This window comes from Cherax quadricarinatus, chromosome 13, assembly GCF_038502225.1.
Source record: "Cherax quadricarinatus isolate ZL_2023a chromosome 13, ASM3850222v1, whole genome shotgun sequence".
Lineage (NCBI taxonomy): Eukaryota > Metazoa > Arthropoda > Malacostraca > Decapoda > Parastacidae > Cherax > Cherax quadricarinatus.
This window is the reverse complement of record NC_091304.1, coordinates 27,580,785-27,598,828: the sequence shown is the minus strand read 5'-3', so window position 1 is coordinate 27,598,828 and position 18,044 is coordinate 27,580,785. Positions and strand designations below refer to the sequence as shown.

Genomic DNA, 18,044 nt, shown 5'->3' with positions numbered 1-18,044 from the left:
ATTTCCAGGACTCAAGTCCGGCCATATAAAAATAACCGGTTTCCCTGTATCCCTTCACTGAATATTACTCTGCTCACACTCCAACAGATCGTCAGGTCCCAAATACCATTCGTCTCCAATCACTCCTATCGAACACGTTCATGCACGCCTGCTGGAAGTCCAAGCCCCTCGCCCACAAAACCTCCCTTACCCCTTCCTTCCAACCTTTTCGAGGACAAACCCTACCCTGCCTTCCTTCCCCTACAGATTTATACGCTTTCCATGTCATTCTACTTTGATCCATTCTCTCTAAATGACCAAATCACCTGAACAACCCCTCTTCAGCCGTCTGACTAATACTTTTATTAACTCCACACCTTCTATTAATTTCCACACTCCAAATTTTCTGCATAATATTTACACCACACATTGCCCTAGACAGGACATCTCCACTGCCTCCAAACGCCTCCTCGCTGCTGCATTCACAACCCAAGCTTCACACCCATATAAGTGTTGGTACTACTATACTTTCGGACATTCCCTTCTTTGCCTCCATAGATCACGTTTTTTGTCTCCACATAAACCTCAGTGCACCACTCACCTTTTTTCCCTCATCAATTCTATGATTAACCTCATCCGTTATAAATCCATCCGCCGACACGTCAACTCCCAAGTATATGAAAACATTCACTTCTTCCATACTCCTCCTCCCCAATTTGATATCCAATTTTTCTTTATCTAAATCATTTGATACACTCATCCCCTTACTCTTTTCTATGTTCACTTTCAACTTTCTACCTTTACACACACTCCCAAACTCATCCACTAACCTTGGCAATTTTTCTTTAGAATCTCCCATAAGCACAGTATCTTCCGCAAGAAGTAACTGTGTCAATTCCCATTTTGAATTTGATTTCCCATAATTTAATCCCATCCCTCTTCCGAACACCCTAGCATTTACTTCTTTTACAACACCATCTATAAATATATTAAACCATGGTAACATTACAAACTACTTTTACTACTGGGAAGTAGTCACCTTCTCGTCTACACACCCTAACCTGAGCCTCACTATCCTCATAAAAACTCTTTACAGCATCTAGTAACTTATCACCTATTCCATATACAGTGGACCCCCGCATAACGATCACCTCCGAATGCGACCAATTATGTAAGTGTATTTATGTAAGTGCGTTTGCACGTGTATGTTTGGGGTCTGAAATGGACTAATCTACTTCAAAATATTCCTTATGGGAACAAATTCAGTCAGTACTGGCACCTGAACATACTTCTGGAGTGAAAAAAATATCGTTAACCGGGGGTCCACTGTACTTGCAACATCTGCCACATTGCTCCCCTATCCACTCTATCACATGCCTTTTCTAAATCCATAAATGCAATAAAAACTTCCCTACTGTTACCTAAATACTGTTCACATATATGCTTCAATGAAAACACTAGATTTACACATCCCCTACCCACTCTGAAACCTCCTTGCTCATCCGTAATCCTACATTCTATCTTACCTCTAATTCTTTCAATTATAACCCTACCGTACACTTTTCCTGGTATACTCAGTAAACTTATTAGTCTATAATTTTTACAATCTCTTTCGTCCACTTTCCCTTTATATAAAGGGACTATACATGTTCTCCGCCAATCCCTAGGTACCTTCCCCTCTTTCATACATTTATTAAACAAAAGTACCAACCACTCCAACACTATATCCCCTCCTGCTTTTAACATTTCTGTCATGATCCCATCAGTTCCATCTGCTTTAACCCCTTTCATTCTACGTAATGCTTCACGTACCTCCCCCACACTTACATTCTGGTCTTCTTCACTCCTAAAAGATGGTATACCTCCCTGGCCAGTGCATGAAATTACCGCTTCCCTTTCTTCGTCGACATTTAAAAATTCCTCAAAATATTCTCGCCATCTACCCAAAACCTCCATGTCCCCATCTACTAACTCTCCTACTCTGTTTTTAACTGACAAATCCATACTTTCCCAAGGCTTTCTTAACTTGTTTAACTCACTCCAAAATTTTTTCTTATTTTCATTAATATTTCTTGACAGTGCCTCTCCCACTCTATCATCTGCTCTCCTTTTGCACTCTCTCACCATTCTCTTCACCTTTCTTTTACTCTCCATATACTCTACTCTTCGCATAACACTTCTGCTTTGTAAAAACCTCTAATAAGCTAACTTTTTCTCTTTTATCACACCCTTTACTTCTTCATTCCACCAATTACTTCTCTTTCCTCCTGCACCCACCCTCCTATAACCACAAACTTCTGCCCCACATTCTAATACTGCATTTTTTAAAACTATTCCAAACCTCTTCAACCCCCCCACTACTCATCTTTGCACTAGCCCACCTTTCTGCCAATAGTTGCTTATATACCACCCGAACTTCCTTCTCCCTTAGTTTATACACTTTCACCTCTCTCTTCCTTGTTGTTGCCATTTTCCTCTTTTCCCATCTACCTCTTACTCTAACTGTAGCTACAACTAAATAATAATCCGATATATCAGTTGCCCCTCTATGAACGTGTACATCCTGGAGCCTACCCATCAACCTTTTATCCACCAATACATAATCTAACAAACTACTTTCATTACGTGCTACATCATACCTTGTATATTTGTTTATCCTCTTCTTCGTAAAATATGTATTACCTATTACCAAACCTCTTTCTACACATAGCTCAATTAAAGACTCCCCATTTTCATTTACCCCTGGCACCCCAAATTTACCTACTACTCCCTCCACAAGATTTTTGCCCACTTTAGCATTGAAATCCCCAACTACCATTACTCTCACACTTGGTTCAAAACTCCCCACGCATTCACTCAACATTTCCCAAAATCTCTCTCTCTCTCCTCTACACTTCTCTCTTCTCCAGGTGCATATATGCTTACTATAACCCACTTTTCACATCCAACCTTTATTTTACTCTACATCATCCTTGAATTAATACATTTATAGTCCCTCTTTTCCTGCCATAACTTATCCTTCAACATTATTGCTACTCCTTCTTTAGCTCTAACTCTATTTGAAACCCCTGACCTAATTCCATTTATTCCTCTCCACTGAAACTCTCTCATTCCCTTCAGCTTTGTTTCACTTAAAGCCTGGACATCCAGCTTCTTCTCATTCATAACATCCACAATCATCTCTTTCTTATCATTTGCACAATATCCATGCACATTCAGACTTCCCACTTTGACAATTTTTTTCTTCTTATTCTTTTTAGTAATTATTACAGGAAAAGGGTCACTAGCCCATTGTTCCCGGCATTTTAGTTGACTTTTACAACACGCATGGTTTACGGAGGAAAGATTCTTATTCCACTTCCCCATGGATATAAAAGGAAAAGTAATAAGACCAAGAACTATTAAGATAAAATCAAAGAAAACTCAGATGAGTGTGTATAAATAAACATGTACATGTATGTGTAGTGTGACCTAAGTGTAAGTAGAAGTAGCAAGACGTACCTGTAATCTTGCATATTTATGAGACAGACAAAAGACACCAGCAATCCTACCATCATGTAAAATAATTACAGACTTTCATTTACATTCACTTGGCAGGACGGTAGTACCTCCCTGGGTGGTTGCTGTCTATCAGCCTACTACCTACATTATGTAAAAAATGTCCTCTTCATTTAAAAAAAAAAAACTTTTTTTTAAATATTCGGAGTGCTGGGCGAGAGAACGTAGATCTACATTTGGGCGGTTAATGGGTCAAAGTCAGTACCTGATCAGCTGGGCTGTGGTTCATATGTTGGTTTACGTGCAGCCAGCAGTAAGAGCTTGGTTGATCAGACCCTGATCCACCACGAGGCATGGTCTCTTACCGGGCTGCAGGGGCGTTGACCCCTGAAACCCTCTCCAGGTATACCCCTCCTTCAGAGTGCAGGCACTGTACTTCCCACCTCCAGGACTAAGTCCAGCTAACCAACTTCCCTTAATTCCTTCACAAAATGTTACCTTGCTCACACTTTAACCCTTTGAGGGTTTTGGCAGTACTAGTACAGCTTATGACCCAGGGTTTTTGACGTACTAGTACGCCTAAATTCTAGCGCCCTCAATTCTAGTGGGAGAAAGCTGGTAGTCCTACATATGAAAGAATGGGTCTATGTGGTCAGTGTGCATAGTATAAAAAAAATCCTGCAGCACAGTGCATAATGAGAAAAAAAAAACTTTGACCGTTGTTTTGGAATAAAACAGGGACTTTGCACTGTATTTTCATATACGACCAGGACATCTAGCTTCTTTTCATTCATAACAGTGACATCCATGTCTTTCTTATTATCTGCACTACATCAACACTCATTCAAATATTCCAACAGTTTTTTTTTTTCAGTGAACCAGCCATTTCCCATCAAGTTAGGGTGATCTAAAAAGAAAATCGAAAGATTTTCTTTTTAAATTTAGTAATTCATACAGAAAGGGTTACTAACCCCTTGCTCCCGGAATTTTAGTCACCTCTTACGACACGCATGGCTTACAGAAGAAGAATTCTGCTTCACTTCCCCATGGAGATGCAAGGAAATAAATAAGAATGAGAACTATTAAGAAAATAGAAGAAAACTCAGATGGGTGTGTATGCATATACATGTACATGCATGTGTAGTGTGATATAAGTTTAAGTAGAAGTAATCAGATGTACTTCCTGTGTGTTTATGAGACAAAGAAAAGGCACTAGCAATTCTACCACTGTGTAAAACAATTACAGGTTTCCATTTTACATTTGGCAGGATGGTAGTACCTCCCTGGGTGGTTGCTGTCTACCAACCTACCACAGGATGGTAGTACCTCCCTGGGTGGTTGCTGTCTACCAACCTACCACAGGATGGTAGTACCTCCCTGGGTGGTTGCTGTCTACCAACCTACTACTTTACACATAAATTTATTTATTCATAACAAAGAGCATAGCTTAAGAAAGCAACCATGAAAAATGCAGGCATAATAATGATCGGGTAATTACTGGAAGGTATTACATTAAACCATTCATTTTTGGCATTCAACTGAAATGAAAATATAAGCCAAACAAACAAACAAACAAAAAAAAAAACCTAAACAACAGGCATGTGTGCAATTAAACTCTTTATATTTGGGGAAGAGGTGCATTACTAAAATCAGAACATCGCTAGGACTTGAAAACAAGGTACTCTCTCCAAAATTCAAAATACATCCAGTAAGTACATAACCCCCAATGCTTGCTTTTGCTAACACCTACAGGATTCTTGTACATGATTACTACTAAATCAAGATTTCCATTGGCAGATTTTGAGCACAGGCAACAATACATCTACTGAAAAGCCATTTCTCACTATATAAGTAATAAAAAATAAGAGATATATTATTTTCTTTGCAAAGCATGGATATATATAAGCTATTGTAGGTGTGAGCTGGGCAAGACAACCAGGGTTGCCTGCATTACTCATACTTGTGGCCGTTTCCCGATCAGCCTGTTCAATTGTGTCCGTCAGCTGACCTTTGTCTGTGTGTACAACTGGAGTGTCTGGCCCAACTTGTGCTTCCTGAAAAATGGAATCATTATATTTAATCCAAAGGCAAAACTAATTATATTCATGGATATTACTAACACTTATAGCTCCACTGGATTCTATGCATTACCATTAAAATCATTAAGAGGATTCAATATTAATTTCAGTAATGTATGATGCCAAAGATAATTTATGACACACGTATACTGTACAACAAAAAAATAAAATTTGCATCCTAAATAAATAAATGCAGTTGTAGTGAATTAAAAACTGTAGGAAAAGGCTTTGTTCATTAACTGTATCAACAGGTACTAAGAAGCAGTTTGAAAATAATAAAACAGTACATAAAATTAAGTGAGATTACTGGTTACCTATAAATGTAACTTCAATATAAGAAATAAGGGCCATGTTGGAAAAACTTATATTTTTTTTTTTTAACACGTCGACCATTTCCCACCAAGGCAGGGTGACCCAAAAAGAAAGAAAATCCCCAAAGAGAAAAAAAAAAACTTTCATTAACATTCAACACTTTCACCATCACTCAAACATAATCACTGTCTTTGCAGAGGTGCTCAGATATGACAGCTTAGATGTCTCTCCAAACTTCCAATATCCTAAATCCAATCTTTAACCCTTAAACTGTCCAAACGTAGATCTACGTTTGCGCGCGTAGCGCTCTGACCTTAATTTTCTCCATAAGAAAGAATGTAAAAAACGTAGATCTACGTTCAGAGCGCTTCACGAGCGAATGCAGATCTACATTTGGACAGTTTAAGGGTTAAAAAGCAGGCATTGTATGTCCCATTTCCAGGACTCAAGTCCAGCTAACCAGTTTCTCTAAATCCCTTCACAAATTATTACCCTGCTCAAACTCCAATAGCTCGTCAGGTCCCAAAAACCATTCGTCTCCATTCACTCCTATCTAACACGCTCACACACGCTTGCTGCAAGTCCAGGCCCCTTGCCCACAAAACCTCTTTTACCCCCTCCCTCCAACCTTTTCGGGGATGACCCCTACCCGTCTTCCTTCCCCTACAGACTTATAACCTCTCCAAGTCTTTCTACTTTGTTCCATTTTCTCTAAATGACCAAACCACTTCAACAACCCCTCTTCAGCCCTCCGACTAATACTTTTAATAACTCCACACCTTCCCCTAATTTCCACACTTCGAATTCTCTGCATAACATTTACACCACACATTGCCCTTAGACACAACATCTTCACTGCCTCCAGCTGCCTCCTTGCTGCAACATTTACAACCCAAGCTTCACACCCATATAAGAGCATTGGTACCACTATACTCTCGTAAATTCCCTTCTTTGCCTCCATGGATAATGTTCTCGTCTCCACAGATACCTCAATGCACCACTCCCCTTTTTTCTTTCATCAATTCTATGGTTAACCTCATCCTTCATAAATGCATCCACTGAAAAGACAACTCGCAAATATCTGAAAACATTCACTTCTTCCACACTCCCTCCCCCCAATGTGATATCCAATTTTCCATTATCTAAATCGTTTGATACCCTCATCATCTTACTCTTATCTATGTTCACTTTCAACTTTCTATCTTTACACACACTCCCAAACTCATCCACTAGCTTCTGCAACTTTTCTTTAGAATCCCTGAAAAGCATAGTACCATCAGCAAAAAGTAACTGTCAAATCCCCTTTTGTATATGATTTCCCATAATTTAATCCCACCCCACTCCCGAACATCCTAGCATTTACTTCTTTTACAACCCCATCTATAAATATGTTAAATAACCATGGTGGTATTACACATCCCTGTCTAAGACCTACTTTTATTAGGAAGTAGTCTCTCTCTCTCCTACACACCCGAACCTGAGTCTCACTATCTTCATAAAAATATCTTTACAGCATTTAGTAACTTACTACCTATTCCAGACACTTGCAACATCTGTCACATTGTTTCCCTATCCACTCTATCATATACCTTTTCTAAATCCATAAATGCAATGAAAACTTCCCTACCTTTATCTAAGTACAGTGGACCCCAGCTTAACAATCACCTCCCAATGCGACCAATTATGCAAGTGAATTTATGTAAGTGTATTTATGTAACTGCGTTTGTACGTGTATGTTTGGGGGTCTGAAATGGGCTAATCTACTTCACAATATTCCTTATGGGAACAAATTCGGTCAGTACTGGCACCTGAACATACTTCTGGAATGAAAAAATATCATTAACCGGGGGTCCACTGTATTGTTCACATACATGCTTCAATGAAACACCCGATTTACACATCCCCTACCCATTCTAAAGTCCCCTTGTTCACCTGCAATCCTGCTCTCTATCTTACCTCTAATTCTTTCAATAATAGCCCTACCATGCACTATACCTCGAATACTCAGTAAACTTTTTTTTTTTTAACAAGTCGGCCACCTCCCACCGAGGCAGGGTGACCCTAAAAAAGAAAAAAATCCCCAAAAAGAAAATACTTTCACCTCACTCACACATAATCACTGTTTTTGCAGAGGTGCTCACAATACAACAGTTTAGAAACATATACGTATAAAGATACACAACATATCCTTCCAAACTGCCAATATTCCAAACCCCTCCTTTAAAGTGCAGGCATTGTACTTCCCATTTCCAGGACTCAAGTCCGGCTATATAACAATAACTGGTTTCCCTGATTCCCTTCACTAAATATTACCCTGCTCACACTCCAACAGCTTGTCAGCTCCCAAATACCATTCATCTCCATTCACTTCTAACACGCTCACGCACACTTGCTGGAAGTCCAAGCCCCTCGCCCACAAAACCTCCTTTACCCCCTCCCTCCAACCATTTCGAGGATGACCCCTACTCCGCCTTCCTTCCTCTACAGATTTATATGCTCTCCATGTCATTCTCCTTTGATCCATTCTCTCTAAATGACAAAACCACCTCAACAACCCCTCTTCAGCCCTCTGACTAATACTTTTATTAACTCCACACCTTCTCCTAATTTACACACTTCGAATTTTCAGCATAATATTCACACCACATATTGCCCTAAGACAGGACATCTCCACTGCCTCCAACCGCCTCCTTGCTGCAGCATTTAGAGCCCAAGCTTCACAACCACATAAGAGTGTTGGTACTACTATACTTTCATACATTCCCTTCTTTGCCTCCATAGATAACGTTTTTTGTCCCCACATATACCTCAACTCACCACTCACCTTTTTTCCTTCATCAATTCTATGATTAACTTCATCCTTCATAAATCCATCCGCTGACAAGTCAACTCCCAAATATCTGAAAACATTCACTTCTTCCATACTCCTCCTCCCCAATTTGATATCCAATTTTTCTTTATCTAAATCATTTGATACCTTCATCACCTTACTCTTTTCTATGTTCACTTTCAACTTTCTGCTTTTACACACACTCCCAAACTCATCCACTAACCTTTGCAATTTTTCTTTAGAATCTCCCATAAGCACAGTATCATCAGCAAAAAGTAACTGTGTCAATTCCCATTTTGTATTTGATTCCCAATAATTTAATCCCACCCCTCTCCCAAACACCCTAGCATTTACTTCTTTTACAACCCCATCTATAAATATATTAAACAACATTGGTGACATTACACATCCCTAAGACCTACTTTTACCGGGAAGTAGTCTCCTTCTCTTCTACACACCCTAACCTGAGCCTCACTATCCTCATAAAAACTCTTTACAGCATTTAATAACTTACCACCTATTGCATACACTGTACTTGTAACATCTGCCACATTGCTCCCCTATCCACTCTATCATATGCCTTTTCTAAATCCATAAATGCAATAAAAACTTCCCTAACTTTACCTAAATACTGTTCACATATATGCTTCAATGTAAACACTTGATCTACACATCCACTGCCCACTCTGAAACCTCCTTGCTCATCCGCAATCCTACATTCTTTCAGTAATAACCCTACAATACACTTTTCCTGGTATACTCAGTAAACTTATTCTTCTATAATTTTTACAATCTCTTTTGTCCCCTTTCCCTTTATATAAAGGGACTATACATGCTCAATGCCAATCCCTAGGTACCTTCCCCTCTTTCATACAATTATTAAACAAAAATACCAACCACTCCAACACTATATCTTCTCCTGCTTTTAACATTTCTGTCATGATTCTGGCAGTTCCAGCTGCTTTATTCCCTTTCATTCTACGTAATGACTCACACACCTCCCCCACACTCACATCCTGCTCTTCTTCACTCCTACAGGATGGTATACCTCCCTGGCCAGTGCATGAAATTACCGCCTCCCTTTCTTCGTCGACATTTAAAAGTTCCTCAAAATATTCTAGCCATCTACCTAATACCTCAATCTTCCCATCTACTAACTCCCTTACTCTGTTTTTGACTGACATATCCATTCGTTCCCTAGGCTTTCTTAACTTGTTTAACTCGCTCCAAAATTTTTTCTTATTTTCATTAAAATTTCTTGACAATGCCTCTCCCACTCTATCATATGCTCTCCTTTTGCACTCTCTTCACCTTTCTTTTACTCTCCATATACTCTACTCTTCGCATAACACTTCTGCTTTGTAAAAACCTCTCATAAGCTGCCTTTTTCTCTTTTATCACACCCTTTACTTCATCATTCCACCAATCACTCCTCTTTCCTCCTGCACCCACCCTCCTATAACCACAAACTTCTGTCCCACATTCTAATACTGCATTTTTAAAACTATTCCAACCCTCTTCAACCCCCCACTACTCATACTTGCACCAGCCCACCTTTCTGCCAATAGTTGCTTATATCTCACCCAAACTTCCTCCTCCCTTAGTTTATACACTTTCATCTCCCTCTTGCTTATTGTTGTCATTTTCCTCTTGTCCCATCTACCTCTTACTCTAACTGTAGCTACAACTAAATAATGATCCAATATATCAGTTGCCTCTCTATAAACATGTACATCCTGGAGCCTACCCATCAACCTTTTATCCACCAATACATAATCTAATAAACTACTTTCATTACGTGCTATATCATACCTTGTATATTTATTTATCCTCTCCTTCATAAAATACGTATTACTTATTACCAAACCTCTTTCTACACATAGCTCAATTAAAGACTCGCCATTTTCATTTACCCCTGGTACCCCAAATTTACCTGCACAACATTTTTACCCACTTTAGCATTGAAATCCCCAAACACAAGTACTCTCACACTTGGTTCAAAAACTCCCCACGCATTCACTCAACATTTCCCAAAATCTCTCTCTCTCTTCTACACTTCTCTCTTCTCCAGGTGTATATATGCTTACTGTAACCCACTTTTCACATCCAACCTTTATTTTTCTCCACATAATCCTTGAATTAATACATTTATAATCCCTCTTTTCCTGCCATAGCTTATCCTTCAACATTATTGCTACTCCTTCTTTAGCTCTAACTCTATCTGAAACCCCTGACCTAAATCCCTATAATTTTTACAATCTCTTTTGTCTCCCTTCCTTTTATATAAAAGAATTATACATGTTCTGTGCCAATCCCTAGGTACCTTCCCTTATTTCATACATTTATTAAACAAAAATACCTACCACTCCAACACTACATCTCCTCCCTGCCTCCACTCTGTGTAATGCCTCATGCACCTCCCCACACTCACATCCTGCTCTTCCTCCCTTCTAAAAGATGTTATACCTCCCTGGCCAGTGCATGAAATTACTGCCTCCCTTTCTTAACCGACATTTAAAAGTTCCTCAAAATATTCCTGCCATGTACCCAATACCTCAAGCTTCCCATCTACTAACTCTCCTACTCTGTTTTTAACTGACAAATCCATTCATTCCCTAGGCTTTCGTAACTCACAAAATCATAATGACATGATTACAAATAAACCATACCACAGGCGGGGTTAGAACCCCCAATCAGAGAGTCTTAAAACTCCAGTGGCTAACGCGTTGGTCTGGAGTTTTAAGACTCTCTGATCACAGGTTCTAACTCCGCCCGTGGTATGTTTCTTTTTTTTTAGGTTTTCTTAATTTATCTCACTCCAATATTTTTTCTTATTCTCAGCAAAATTTCTTGATAGTGCCTCTCCCGCTCTATTATTTGCTCTCCTTTTGCACTCTCTTCACCTTCTTTTACTCTCCATATACTCTGCCCTTTTCATATCACTTCTGCTTTGTAAAAACTTCTCATAAGCTACCTTTTTCTCTTTTATTGTACTTTTTTACTTCATCATTCCTCCAATCACTCCTCTTTCCTCCTGCACCCACCCTCCTATAGCCACAAACTTCAGCCCCACATTCTAATACTGCCTTTTTAAAACTATCCCATCCCTCTTCAACCCCCTCATAACCCATACTTGCACTAGCCCACCTTTCTCCCAACAGTTGCTTATATCTCATCCTAACTTCCTCTTCCTTTAGTTTATAAACTTTCACCTCTCTTTCACTTACTGTTGCCATTTTCCTTTTCTCCCATCTACCTTTTACTCTAACTGTAGCTACAACTAGATAATGATCTGATATATCCGTTGCTCCTCTATAAACATGTACATCCTGAAGCCTACCCATCAACCTTGTATCCACCAATACATAATCTAACAAACTACAGGTCTGCCATCACAAATCCAGCAATCAGACATCTGGTTCCATCAGTTATTCGGCACTAATTTCGGCTAGCATAATTTCAAATTTCCAGGGTCGCCACACCAACCTGCTAGTATAGGTCCTTCATCACAAATCCGGCATCATTGGGACCTGTAGTGTGCCGGATTACTGAGTTTGCCGGATTACAGAGTGGTTAGGTTAGAATACACTTAATAAAATTAACCAACTTGATACACAAATAACCCAAACATAAAAGAGAGGAGCTTACGACGACGTTTCGGTCCGACTTGGACCATTTACAAAGTCACACTAACCAGACGTGGAGCAGGACAGCTATATACAGTGGACCCTCGCATAGCACTATTAATCCGTTCCTGAGAGCTCAATGTTATGCGAAATTATCGTTATGTGAATGAATTTTCCCCATAAGAAATAATGGAAATCAAATTAATCCATTCCTGACACCCAAAAGTATGAAAAAAAAATTTTTTTACCACATGAAATATTAATTTTAATACACACAAACTGAAGAAGACATGCACAGTTACATGACACTTACCTTTATTGAAGATCTGGTGATAATTGATGGGATGGAAGGAGGGGAGAGTGTTGATGGTCTTAGTGTTTAGAAGGGGAATCCCCTTCCATTAAGACTTGAGGTGTCAAGTCCTTTTCTGGGGTTACTTCCCTTCTTTTAATGTCACTAGGACCAGCTTCAGAGTCACTGGACTTCTGTCGCACAACATATCTGTCCATAGAGGTCTGTACCTCTCGTTCCTTTATGACTTTCCTAAAGTGGTTCACAACATTGTCAGTGTAATAGTCACCAGCACGGCTTGCAACAGCTGTCTGAGGGTGATTTTCATCCATAAAGGTTTGCACTTTAAGCCACATTGCACACATTTCCTTAATCTTTGAAGTAGGCAACTTCTTCAATTTCTCTCTCCACTCCTCCTAAGCAGTTTCCTCAGGTGTGGCCTCTTGCTGTTGAAGTTGATCTAGCAGCTCATCAGTGGTTAGTTCTTCATTGTCCTCCTCCACCAACTCTTCCACATCATCCCCACTAACCTCCAACCCCAAGGACTTTCCCAATGCCACAATGGATTCCTCAACTGGCATAGGATTCCCAGGGTTAGCCTCAAACCCTTCAAAATTCCTTTGGTCTACACATTCAGGCCACAGTTTCTTCCAAGCAGAGTTCAATGTCCTCTTAGTCACTTCCTCCCAAGTCTTACCTATAAGGTTTACACAACTGAGGATATTGAAGTGCTCTCTCCAAAACTCTCTTAGAGTCAATTGAGTTTCTGAGGTCACTACAAAGCACCTTTCAAACAGAGCTTTTGTGTACAGTTTTTTGAAGTTTGCAATAACCTGCTGGTCCATGGGCTGCAGGAGAGGAGTGGTATTAGGAGGCAAAAACTTCACCTTAATGAAGCTCATGTCCCCACAAAGTCGCTCTGCCAAGTCTGTAGGATGACCAGGGGCATTGTCTAACACCAGGAGGCATTTAAGGTCTAATTTCTTTTCAGTTAGGTAATTTTTCACATTGGGGGCAAATGCTTGGTGTAACCAGTCATAGATAAAGTCCCTAGTGACCCATGCCTTACTGTTTGCCCTCCACAGCACACACAAATTAGCCTTGAGGATATTCTTTTGCCTGAACGCTCTGGGAGTTTCAGAGTGATACACTAATAAAGGCTTCACTTTGCAATCACCACTAACATTGGCACACATCAACAGAGTAAGCCTGTCTTTCATAGGCTTATGTCCTGGGAGTGCCTTTTCCTCCTGAGTAATGTAGGTCCTGTTTGGCATTTTCTTCCAAAACAGGCCTGCTTTGTCACAATTAAACACTTGTTCAGGTTTCAGTCCTTCACTGTCTATGTACTCCTTGAATTCCTGCACATATTTTTCAGCTGCTTTTTGGTCCGAACTGGCAGCCTCACCATGCCTTATCACACTCTGTATGCCACTACGCTTCTTAAATCTCTCAAACCAACCTTTGCTGGCCTTAAATTCACTCACATCATCACTAGTTGCAGGCATTTTTCTAATTAAATCCTGATGCAACTTCCTAGCCTTTTCACTTATGATCGCTTGAGAGATGCTATCTCCTGCTATCTGTTTTTCGTTTATCCACAACAATAAGAGTCTCTCAACATCTTCTATCACTTGCGATCTCTGTTTCGAAGACACAGTTGAACCTTTGGCAAGAACAGCTTCCTTGATTGCCGTTTTCTTGGACACAATACTAGTAGCGATGGTTGATTGGGGTTTACTATACAACCTGGCCAGCTCAGAGACACGTACTCCACTTTCATACTTAGCAATGATCTCTTTCTTCATCTCTATAGTAATTCTCACCCTTATTGCTGTCGGGTTGGCACTAGAAGCTTTCTTGGGGCCCATGGTCACTTATTTTGCAGATGAAATCACCAAAAATGCTGTAATAATACGAAATGTTCCGATTGTATGCTTGGATGTTACCGCGGAGGCTGGCTGGTAAACAATGCCACCGGCGGAACATGTGAGGCTGGCTCAGGCCGCACATTAGACGCGTCTCGGACGAATAGCGTTGAGCGAGTTTTTTAGCGGTATGCGAGGCAAAGTTTTAGCGATAAAATGTATCGGTATGCGGATTTAACGTTATGTGATGCCAACGGTATGCGAGGGTCCACTGTATAGGCAGGAAGAGGTGGTGGTAGTAGTAGTATTAGTACAAGAATGGTATATAATACCGACAAGATGAAATTAAGACACATGCGCAACACCCGGGCATCCCCATTGTAGACATAGACGTTAAGACACATGTGCGGCATCTGGTTGTCTTTGTTGTGGACGTTTCGCCATCCAGTGGCTGGCTGGATGGCGAAACGTCTACGATGGGGATGCCCGGGTTTTGCGCATGTGTCTTAATTTCATCTTGTCGGTATTATATACCATTCTTGTACTACTACTACTACTACCACCACCTCTTCCTGCCTATATATAGCCGTCCTGCTCCACTTCTGGTTAGTGTGACTTTGTAAATGGTCCAAGTCGGACCAAAACGTCGTCGCAAGCTTCTCTCTTTTATGTGCGGGTTATTTGTGTATCGTTCCAGTCACGGTATTGTGCCTTTTTTTTTTTGTTATTAACCAACTTGACTTACACAGTTCATCGAACATCGGCAAAAATCGAAAATTTCCGCTACTTTGAGCTCAATTTCAAGGTACTTTTCGTCATGAAAGCAATCAAAATCATGTCTATTTCTGTAATATATCTTCTATTCTATCAAATGAGTCCAAAAAAAGGAGAATACAACCATAAAAACCATACGAAAATATACTGGAAAGAGGCGGCTTTCCATCATACATAGCCCAAGTTTCAATGAGATAGCTCAACAAACAACTGAGAAAAAAAAATATTTACCAAAAATCATATATGGCAAGCCCAAGCCAGGTACTGGAAATAAGTCACTTTGTCTGACTTTTCTGGGTTATCCTAGGTTCTCTATATATACACTGCTATGTATGATAATCTATGTAACTGTATTTGTGTATACCTGAATAAACTTACTTATTTACTTACTTCTAGTCTGTCGACTGAGTACAAGAAACCGCCCATTCACTTATTTCAACTACCCAATAAAGTGGTCAGAAATTGGCAATTTGGCCAATTTCACACAAATTTCAACAGATGCCAATTTCAAAATAGGATCCAGAATAAACAATGCAGACATTCCTGGCACTAAAATAACATTTTCTCTGTTCATTAGTCACGGCTACAGGCCCCTCTTATATTAATTACTCTTGCTTTTCATTTGGAATTTTTATTCACAAAAAAATAGAAGATTTACTGTTATGCAGACTGCTGCATTATTGTAATAAATGTATAAATAATGTCAAGCCATTCTTGACTCCGTACTGGAATTTAGACTGGCAGGCGGACAGGTATTGGACGAGGATGTCATTTGTTTACTCTTGAGTTTCCCTAAAGAATAGAACATTTCCACTACTGTGAGCGCAATTTCAAGGTACTTTTCGTCATGAAAGCAATCAAAATCATATCTATTTCTGTAATATATCTTTCATTCTATCAAATGAGACCAAAAAAATGAGAATATAACCATAACAACCATACAAAAATATGCCGTTAAGTGGCCGCTATTGGCTGAGAAGTTAACTCCGCTATTTATGGTCTGATTTCTTTCATTTTTGGTGTACGTGAAGAAGTATCTTTCCGTCATACATTGCCCAAGTTTGAATAAGATAACCCAACAAACAACTGAGAAAATACTAATAATATTAATAATGATAATAATAATAATAATGATAATAATAATAATATCTTTATTTACTACACGTACATGTACAAAGTATACAGGCCTAGCTGACATCAGTGACATACTACTGTATAGAGAGTGCTTGTTATGTAGAGTACAGGTCTCCCTCAACATTCGCGAGGGTTAGGGGATGAAGAGCCTCGCGAATATTGAAAAATCGCGAATGTTTGGTGCCCCAAAATATTGTAGGGAAATATAATACAATACTGCTTCCTTAACTTGTTGAACCATGAACAATCATAAAATACATGAAAACGTTGTAAATTGGTTTAATAACATGTATGTTATTAAATACCACTGCCTCCACCAATGCCTCCACCAATGCCTCCACCACTTCCTCAACCACTGCGAGTCCCTACAACCCTCCCTCTGACCCCCCACAACTGGCAGCCAGCCCTCCCACCACTCAGTGTGGCGAGTGTTTTGTTTGTTCATTATTTGCTATTAAACTACAGTATAAATAATGTAAACACATTCATGACTGCATATTGGAATGGCTATTTGGACAGGTATTGGACGGTGACATCATGTGTTTACTATTGAACACTGCAAAGAATCAAACATTTCTGCTACTGTTAATAATAACAACAGTAATAATAATAATAATAATAATAATAATAATAATAATAATAATAATAATAATAATAATAATAATAATAATAATAATAAATGCAATAGAATTGAAGAAGGAAATTGTACAATAATACGAGGGAGTGGTTGACACATGGTCAGTGTGGCTTTGTTTATGCTGGAGTGAACATTAGTCTCCCTGCTCTTCCAAACATTTCACAATAATTCATTTTGTTTGGTGCTTGTAGATTGAGTGTTACTGGAGTGGTTGAGGAAGCAGTTGAGGCAGTGGGTGAGGCAGTGGGTGAGGCAGTGGGTGAGGCAGTGGGTGAGGCAGTGGGTGAGGCAGTGGTTGAGGCAATGGTAGAGGCAGCAGTTGAGGCAGTGGTATTTAAAAACATGTTATAAATAATAATAATACATATTATTAACATTTATTATTATTATTATTATTATTATTAACATGTATGTTATTAAATACCACTGCCTCAACCACTGCCTCACCCACTGCCTCAACCACTGCCTCAACTGCTGTTTCACCCACTGCCTCACCCACTGCCTCGCCCACTGCCTCAACCACTGCCTCAACCACTGCCTCACCCACTGCCTCAACTGCTTCCTCAACCACTCCAGTCACACTCAATCTACAAGCACCAAACACAATGAATTATTGTGAAATGTTTGGAAGAGCAGGGAGACTAATGTTCACTCCAGCATAAACAAAGCCACACTGACCATGTGTCAACCACTCCCTCGTATTTTTGTACAATTTCCTTCTTCAATTCTATCGCATTTATTATTATTATTATTACTATTGTTATTATCAGCAGTAGGAGAAATGTTTGATTCTTAGCTGTGTTCAAGAGTAAACACATGATGTCACCGTCCAATACCTGTCCAAACAGCCATTCCAATATGCAGTCATGAATGTGTTTACATTATTTATACTGTAGTTTAATAGCAAATAATGAACAAACAAAACACTCGCCACACTGAGTGGTGGGAGGGCTGGCTGCCAGTTGCGGGGGTCGGAGGGAGGGTTGTAGGGACTCGCAGGTGGCGGGAAACTTAAA

General features: G+C 39.6%; 1 protein-coding gene across 24 annotated transcripts in view; it reads right to left on the bottom strand.

Moving 5' to 3' along the window:
* Window positions 1–18,044, bottom strand: part of syd (JNK-interacting protein syd) — a 517,229-nt gene that overhangs the window by 293,018 nt on the left and 206,167 nt on the right. For 22 of the 24 annotated variants that reach the window (XM_070084613.1, XM_070084636.1, XM_070084625.1 and 19 more), the window contains exon 6: window positions 5,438–5,531. In XM_070084613.1, the coding sequence (XP_069940714.1) occupies window positions 5,438–5,531 (94 nt within the window). The remainder of the gene's footprint in view (window positions 1–5,437; window positions 5,532–18,044) is intronic. The other 2 variants (XM_070084621.1, XM_070084633.1) reach the window with 1 other exon arrangement.